This window comes from Pterocles gutturalis, unplaced genomic scaffold (genome assembly GCF_000699245.1).
Source record: "Pterocles gutturalis isolate BGI_N339 unplaced genomic scaffold, ASM69924v1 scaffold40364, whole genome shotgun sequence".
Classification (NCBI taxonomy): Eukaryota; Metazoa; Chordata; class Aves; order Pterocliformes; family Pteroclidae; genus Pterocles; species Pterocles gutturalis.
In genome coordinates, this window is record NW_010137159.1 from 1,741 (window position 1) to 10,631 (window position 8,891).

Here is an 8,891-nt window from a genome sequence, read left to right on the forward strand (position 1 = left end):
GTTCCTTCCGACCCAGACTATTCTATGATCCTGCGATTGTATGAAAATTACAAGGTGGGAACTGGGTTTGGGGATGCCAAGGGACTGAGCAGGCTGCCTTTGGGTGAGGTGAGCTCCTGGCATGGAAGCCTGAGAGCAACCAGCTTGGAGGAGCCCTGAGGAAATAAACGAAACATTACACTTTTTCTCTCTGGTTTGGCAGTGATGCTAATCAATTTGCTGAGGGCAATTAGTGTCATTGAATGTTCTCAAACAAAAAGCATTGTCAAATAGTCTGCTGTAGGAATGAATTGCTTGTGGGGAGAAAGAGCCTTTGGAGGTTGGACCCTTGAGGAGAGGAAAGGCTTTGCTGCAGGTGCTGTGCCGCGGCACTGGATGACATGCGTTCTGTTTGAAATCTCAGGCTTGCCGGATGAGAAGGGGCGATTTCAGATTCTTCACATCCACACGGTGCGGATGCGGGAACACCAGCTGCTGGCGGAGGACGTGGACATTGCAGAACTGGCGGTTGAGACGAAAAACTTCAGCGGTGCTGAATTAGAAGGTTTAGTTCGAGCTGCTCAGTCTACCGCGATGAACAGACACATTAAGGTCAGTCCTGTTGGCTCTCACTGGGGCAAAAAAAAGGGAAAATTATATTTGGAGTCTTTTCTTGTGTGTTGACTTCCAAGTGGGTAATGGCTTCTCAGCACACCTTGGAGATGAAATTTGTGCAGACGCCACCTTTCACTGTGCTTTTACGTGGCTGCAAAGTACCGCTTTCATCTCCTGACCTCCAAGTGGCTCTTGTGTCACTCAGTGGAAACGGAAGATGATTGTCAATGTATTTTGATAAAAACTGAAAGTCTTGAGCTCAGTTGGTGGGTTGGAGCCAGGAGACAAGAGGTGGAAGTGAGAACAGCCGGTCGTATGGGCAGGATCTCTGCTGCAGCCTGGGCAGCTCAATATATTCACAAATGATCTCGAAAGGCAGGGGGAAAGCGAGGTTATGAGCCCATAGCTGCCTGTGGTCGTAAAGTCAGTAAATTTAAGTGTCCACTGGGGAGAGAAAATTCACAAAGGTACAGGCAGGGAGAGGGACGGACCTGACCGTGACTTGGGGTCGAGTTCTTGGAGTTATAATGATCTTGAAATGTCATCTCAGTGAAAAAAGAAAATGTGACATTAGAATTTACTAGGAGTATCCAGAGCAAAAGTGAGGCTGTGATTATGTCATGGATAAAATCCCCGGTGTATTCGAGTCTGGGACGCCCGCCTTGAAACGGCGATGGGAGAACTGGGGTACGGACAGGCAGGAGGGATGGACAGAGGTGTCGGGGGGTTTTCTTTGGGAGAATGGTCAGACTAGGATTTCTCAGCCTGAAAAAAATATGGTGAAGGGTTATGAAAAGCACGTAAAATCATGGATGGACTGGAGTCAGGTAATGTTTACTCTTTCCTGATGCAAAAACTCAGAGAACAGCAAATGACACCAGCGGGGCCATGCTCGAAGCAAAGAAATGATGTGCATTGTGTGAAGAAGGAAGGAATCCTTTGCTCCAAGATTTCCCCGATGCTAAAATCTTGGTTGGATTCAGAAGGGGCTTGCACAGTGTCTTCCATTTCGAATAAGAACTCAATGATAGTCTCAGTGCACGCAGAGAGTTGTGTTCTCAGCTCCCTCCATTCTAGAGGAGCATTTCCTCGTGTTCCCGATACCTGTTGCTGATGGGAGGTCAGTGTATCTTTAACTGGAAAGGACTGAAGGGCTGTGAAATGTCAGGTTATATTCAGGCAGATGCAAAACACAATATTTGATGGTGTTGAAATACGAGATGATTAGTTGGTGAAGAGGGAGGCTGAAAGGCACGGCCCCTTGGCTCTAGCGGCCGGGCGTTGGTGTGAATGAGTGCAGAGAGAAGCCTTTGCCATCAGCTCCACAGCGCTGGTGCAGTTCTAAGTAAAAAGTCTGTTCGGCTCGAATATGAAGAAAGAAAACCACGCTTGCATTTGAGCGAGAGAAATCATTTGGTTGCTTAGACGTTTGTCTCTCTCAGGAGCGCTCTTTCTAAAGGAAAATGGCTTTTTCTGCTCATTTTTCTTCAACAGCTAAAATACTTGAAAAGTTATTAGTTGTTTCCTATAGCAAAAAAACCCACAAACATCACCAGTTTCTCATTTTCTTGTGTTCTGTCTCAAAAAAAAAAACACACCAAAACCCACAGCACCTCCGGAGGTATTTTCATCCCTTCACAAGCAAAACGTTTTCCTTAAATAATTGATTTCGTTTATAGTTGATCTTTTTTTCAGTGCTTGAATTTTGGGTGAGTTTGGGGACCGTTCATGTTTTGATATATTCCCTGTTGTGCCAAAATGTCACAGTGGGAGAAGAGAAAATGGCAACGCACAAGGAGCAGTCCCCTCCTTTAGGTGGGGATGTGATTGACGTCGTAATAATATATGTACGGGTATTCCACATGTGAAGCGGCCACGCTCTGTTTTTCTTTTCAAACACTTTGACATAGTACTTTTGGATAATCTTCTTGTTTATTCTGAAGATGTCTTCAGCCAAACGAGGCACTAAGGTATTTTATTTTCTCCTACAAGTACTGCAAAATTTAAAATATACATCATAGGCATGACCTAGTTTCCAGAGGCACCTACAAGAAGCAAGAGCACAGATTGAAAATCAAGGGGCATTATTCTTCTGAATCATTTAAGCTCTTCTGATAATCTCTCAAGGTGTGTATGTGTGTTAAAAATTAAAATGTATAACTCATTAAAGGCTAGGAAAGAAAGAACCCCCCCTGTTTCTGAGTGTACAAGCAACTTCAGGAATATATTAAGAATGTTTCAAGTACCTTCACTTCCCTCTGCACGGCAGAAGAGTGATCAACCTGCACTAAAGATCCCCTAGTTTGATATATTCGATATATTGATTTATTTTATATATTGATATCTATACACAAGCATCTTGTATTTCTGTTTGGCGGGTGCTTTTGTGAGAAGGGTCTCTCTCATTTCAGCCCTCCTCTGGTTATCGTTATGTGTTGGCGCAGGATTATGGGCTGGTGTGGGTTCCCGGTGCTGGTTAGAGCTGCGTTTGCTACTTTGCAAGCCAAGCACAATGTGATTATTTTTATTATTTTTTTCCTTCCCAGACTCAAGTGCCCTCCTTGTTCTTGTAGCTCATCCTAGGCAGAAGAGGATGTCTCCGAGATGTGTCTTTGAGGGTCAAAGTTATTTGACTTGTCCATCACCTTGGTCTTAGGCAAAGCTGATAAAGGTTGCTGTACCTTCCAAGAAACTCCCTGAAATCCCAAATTTTTGCCTCCTGAGCTATCAGATCCTGTAGGGCCATTACAGTCCCAGGAGAAGCAGGTGGTGGTGTAAGACTTGGGTAACTTCAATGAAAATTGTACTTGCTTTGGAATCTAGAGAAATTTGTTACGATATAATTGGGAAATTCAGAAATTATCAGGAGCCTTTCAAGGCTGCACTTCGGTGGCGAAGAATGAAGATCTTTTGCCTCATCTCTGTGTTACTTAAAAACAGCTTTTCCCTTGCCACTGAGCAGTGAGATGAATTCCTTGTCACAGATCAACTTCTGCCCCCCGTTGTGACTAATCCTTTTTCTGATATCTCCACCTCCGCTCGGGATCCTCGGCAGACTGCCCCCGTGGGATTAGTGTCTCATAGCCAGTGTTTGGATGCCGCCGAGTGGAAAAGTTGCTTCAAATCCAGTTAATTCCTGATTGCTGCCCAAGGCAATCAATATACTTGCAGATCTACAAATAATCCCGGTCAGCGGAGCCGCTCCGTACCGCGGGGCTGCGGCCGTACTCAGCACCACCTCTACGGCTGTCTTTACAGTCTGCTGACATCTGAATAAACTCTCCAGCTTGCAACTCTGGAGCCGTTTTCAAGAATTCAAACCTCTTCTGGCTCCACTTGAGCAGCTGTGGGTCACTCCCACTACCTCTGGTTGGGATGGAGCAATGATTTACAAGAGCAGGTTGCGGCAGGGCTGTCTCTGCTGCGTGTTTGCGTCCAGTCTTCAGCTTTCAGGTGTTGCTGGATGGGCTGGGCATGGCGGAAGGGAGGAGGGGATGCTTTTCCTTTAGAAAGGAGCGCAATACGAGCTGAGCTCACTGCAGCTTGTTTATTCTGAGTAAGACAGCTAGCGCTGCCTTGGGAAGATTTGTGGCTGTGGCTGAACTGAAGCAAATAAAGACAAAGCAGAAAGAAATCCAATATTTACCAATCCCCTTAAAGACTTTCTTGTTATCGAGAGGAAAGTGCATGGTTTGGATAAAAAACTAAAAGCTCCTGAATAGAGGTGTGTGAATAGTTCTGAGTTTTGGCTTAGTTGCCAAAGATGGTGTGGGTAGATTCAGAGTTGGGTTAAACCAAACTTTAATTTGTCTTTCTGGAAAAAGTCACACAATGAAGGAGGCTTCTTCCCCTTCCCACCCAGCACCGTGCAATGAAGATTTTTTTTTCTCCAGTGTCTAAATGGAGAGAGGTGTTCCCTACTCTAAAGGGAGCCTATATAACTCCAATAACTTTTAGATGTTACACTTAGGTGAGATCCATCCTGCACTGGGCACCAGTCTGAGCCTCACTGACGCTTGGTTTCAGTCGTCGAGGTGGCACAGCAGCAACAAGGATGGTGCAGAGCATCCATCCTGCTCTTAGCTAGGGCAGCTTCTCGGACACATGGGGTCACGGCCGTGTTCTTCTCTGCAGCTTCCCACCCCGTGGGGTGGAACAACTTAATGACTTCACGGGGCTGGCGGGTGGATGTGGCTCGGTGAAGATGATGATTGCTCCAGTGGTACCCAGGATGTGTCCACCAAGTGTCCTCTTAGTGGGAGGTATCCCTGCCCATGGCAGGGGGGTTGGAACTCAATCTTTAAGGGCCTTTCCAACCCAAACCATTCTGTGATTCTATGATTATTCTTACTGGTGCAGACCAGCTACAGGGCTGGATCCATGGATGGAGGTTGATAAGGGGTCATGTGCGGTACTGCTGTGCTTCAGTGTCTTTTTTTGCCTTCCTTAGGCCAGCAACAAAGTGGAAGTGGATATGGAGAAAGCAGAGAGCTTGCGTGTGACAAGAGGAGACTTCTTTGCATCTCTGGAGAACGATATCAAACCAGTAAGTAGGCACTAGATAACTTCTCTAATGGAGTCACCCGGTACACTTAATGACACGACATAGCAGCTTCCTTCTGGAATCAGACACACAATGGTGCGCCAGACTGTCCTGGGTGGGAGGGATGGAAGTACGGAGCCTCTTCCTGTCTGCAGTGCAAAGGCTGTTCTGTGCTTTTTGTTGCATGCAGGAATCATAAAAAAAATAGAACAAATAGAGAAGGCAACTTGGAATTTCTTCTCCTCGTTGTATGTGCACTCTCTCTTTTAGGCTACTTCCGTTAATGGACAGTAAAAGGAGGTTTAAGCCTCATTTTTGAGAATTGTCTTTAAATGACATGGATTCAGAACCCGTTGCAATGATTAGAATTTGTTTTGAGGGTATATGAAAATATGTTTCTAAATGTGCAGGGTCCCCAACAGCGTTCAGTCCTTTGAACTGAAGTGTTGTGTGTCACCTGTGGCTCTTCCAGCACTGACTGTCTCACCTAAGCATCTTCCAGAGTTTTGGTCCTGGTAACTTCGGTGATGTTGAGTTGTTTCAGGTTTTTCTGATGTGATTCTTGGTAAAATAGGTGTTCCCTCTCTTAATGTAGGCGTTTGGAACCAACCAGGAAGACTATGCAAGCTACATCATGAACGGGATTATCAAGTGGGGTGATCCAGTGACGAGAGTTTTGGATGATGGGGAGCTGCTTGTTCAACAGACTAAGAACAGCGACCGCACACCTTTGGTTAGCGTTCTTCTAGAAGGTAAATTTAAGGAAAAAAAATTAAAAAACCCAAAGGACTTCTGTAAACTATTCCTATCAGTTGTCCAAGTGGTCACCTGTCCTGTCCTGCAGCTCTGCGTAAAAGAAACACATGGGAGGAAAAAAAGAATTGGTCTCTTTCAGGTTGCCAGGGTGAAATTGCTTTAGATATTAAACCTGGCTTCTCAGCCCGAGATAAGTCCTGTTCTTGGAACAACGGAGACGTTAATAACCTAACTGTGGATGTTTTACAGGCAAACATCTCTAGCTGAGCTAGTTCTCTAAATTCTCTTTGAATTCACCGGAGAGCTCATCAGTGTAATTACCAGGGTTCCTCTGGCCATGTGTTGGAGGTGGGTTGCCCTCTGTCTAGACTGTTACTGACCACGAAGGGTCTAGGAAACTAGTTCCAATATCTACGTTACAGATGCTGGAGTAGAATTTGTTATTTAGAGCTTCCCTCTTTCTTTTCCAGGAGTCCAAAAATGTGCACTACCACTATTGCTTTGAAGTTACCCTTTAATAGATGCCTTGAGTAATTCCATGTGCCTGTGGCCAGCATATCGCTTGTGGGCAATACCTGCGTGCCCTGCACCTTGATTTGTGTTGGGTTATAGATTAAGATGTATCTTTGATCTCTTTTTGAATTATTCTGATGGGAATTCAGGCAAATAACAAATTCTCTTTGTCAATATTTACCTGCCATTTATGCTGGTGACTTGTTTGCCACGGTACCTGCAGAAATCGTATTTAGAAGGGACATAAGCATGGTTCAGGAAGGCTCCCCGAAATACCGACACATTGTGCTGCCGTCGCCAGCGCTACAAGATGTGTAACATTCTCTTTCGTGTTGGTTTCGCGGCAAATCAGCCTGTGTGCTCTCCCATAGTTGCATTAAGTTCCTCTGAAGGACTGGATTGCACCAGAAGTTGCTGTGTTCCTTCTGCAAGTGGAAGAACAGGTCATTTCAAAATGCAGATATCTGAGTGCGATTATAAACATGCTGAAGGTGTCAGCCATGCTGCACCTTGCCAGAGCTGGTTTCTCTCTTCTTTTTTCATTGTTTGTCCCTCGTTTTAGGTCCCCCCCACAGTGGGAAGACTGCGTTAGCAGCAAAAATAGCAGAAGAATCCAACTTCCCCTTTATCAAGATCTGTTCTCCCGATAAGATGATTGGATTTTCTGAAACGGCCAAGTGCCAGGCTATGAAGAAGGTATATCTGCATCCCACTCTTCTGCTTGATTACAACCCAGCTCTGTGTTCTCTAGTGCACGGAGAAGTGACTTACCTTTGTGATTGTGTTTTCTGCTCTCTGTAGGTCCTAAATTCCTCTGCATGGTTTTATTTATAAAGTTGAATTAATGTTTTTCTGGCACTGACAGTAAGTGGCTCAGGGAAGATTTCGAGTCCCTGTCCCTGTTGGGTCTGATGTGTGACTGTGACCAACAGCAGAACAAGTCTGGAGCTCTGGCTGCAGGGTGAAGGCAGGAAGGGCTGAGGGTTGCGCTTGGAAAGAACAGATCCTGCCTGGAGGAGGCTAGGAAAGGTTTTGAGGTGGTAAGGTTTAGTTAAACGAGAGTTCTAACAACTTGGAGAGCAGGGGGACTGCAGACATGTTGAACATCTTAAATCATTTTGACTATCAGGTGGAAGGAAGAAGGTTTCGGTTACTGAAACAAGCCAGTGCTGCGGCTTCTGGCGGAGTGGGGCTGGTGTGGTTTGACCTGGGCTGGCAGCAAAACAGCACCGCTCGCTCACCCTCCTCCCTCCTGGGGATGGGGTGAAGGGAAAAGAGGCTCATGGGCTGAAATGTGAACAATTCAATAACTAAACTACAATAGCATTGGAAATAATGATGATAATAACAGCGATATATACAAATATACAAATGAGTGACACACAGTGACACTGCTCACCACCCCATGGCCAAGGCTCAGCCCGTTCCCAGCCAACAATGCCGGAGCAGGGAGAGTCCTGAAACTGCAATCCCAGAACGGAGATAAGAGCCCGAGTGTCCAAGAGACCAAGACGACCCTGAGAGAGGGGTGACCCGGAGGGAGACAACCCGGAGCAAGAGAGAGAACTTCCAGCCAGAGCCTCACCTCTCTCCTGGCCATGCCAGGCATGGGATGGAATATTGCCCCAGCTACAAAAAGCAGAGGAATGATGCTCTGTTTTGTCCTTTGCTTACAATTAAACGCCAGGCAGTTGGCTTTTTTGCAAAGTGTATGGGGTAAATGAACAGAACTGAGCTCTGAATTTGTCGAGATGGCAGCGTTTGATTAAATGCAGCTATAGTCTAGTCTCTTGATACTTATCCTTTTTTTCTCTTTTTATTTTTATTCCTCTAAATGCTGCTGTGCTTAGCTAAAAACATGTCAACAGGTCCTATCATGACTATAGTTTTGCTGCTGAGATTTAACAATCAGTAATTTCACTTTTTTTAATAGATCTTCGATGACGCGTACAAGTCCCAGCTCAGCTGTGTTGTCGTGGATGACATTGAGAGACTTCTAGGTGAGTTAGGAGGAGAGAGACTTATGTTGTCTGCTGTGCAGAAACATTGAAATATTTGCAATACTGAATTATTGCAAACTGGAGGTGATCTGGAACCATTTACTTCGGGAGCGTTGCCCTGTTTTTGATACAGTGAAGTGGCTTACACGTGCATCTGCTCAGTGGGCATTAAGATGCATTTCCCATTTCAGATTATGTCCCAATTGGACCCCGGTTCTCTAATCTGGTGTTGCAAGCGCTCCTTGTACTGCTCAAGAAGGCCCCCCCTCAGGTAAGCAAGTAATCAAGGAGTGAGATACTCAATTCCTGGAATAATTTTGACAGAGGAGGGCTTTGTGTCTCGCTGAGAGCTGCTGTGCTGCCGGTGGCATTAGTGCCGTTGTCTCTGATTCACTCAAGTTAATCCGAGCCTGCCGCTGTTCCTTCAGTGACACATTGCTGGGATAACCACAGAGGATTCAACTTGAATTATCTAATTACTTCAG

The 8,891-nt window shown here is 45.5% G+C and overlaps 1 protein-coding gene across 1 annotated transcript; it reads left to right on the plus strand.

Annotated features, from left to right (window-relative positions):
• Positions 1 to 403: 403 nt before the first annotated feature.
• On the plus strand, positions 404 to 8,685 carry LOC104468425 (vesicle-fusing ATPase; the record flags this gene model as incomplete). The annotated part of the gene is made up of 6 exons (XM_010082538.1): positions 404 to 591; positions 5,045 to 5,140; positions 5,733 to 5,889; positions 6,969 to 7,102; positions 8,340 to 8,406; positions 8,598 to 8,685. Coding segments are annotated over 6 exons (730 nt in total), but the record flags the coding sequence as incomplete, so codon positions are not given.
• Between the last annotated feature and the right edge of the window lie 206 nt (positions 8,686 to 8,891).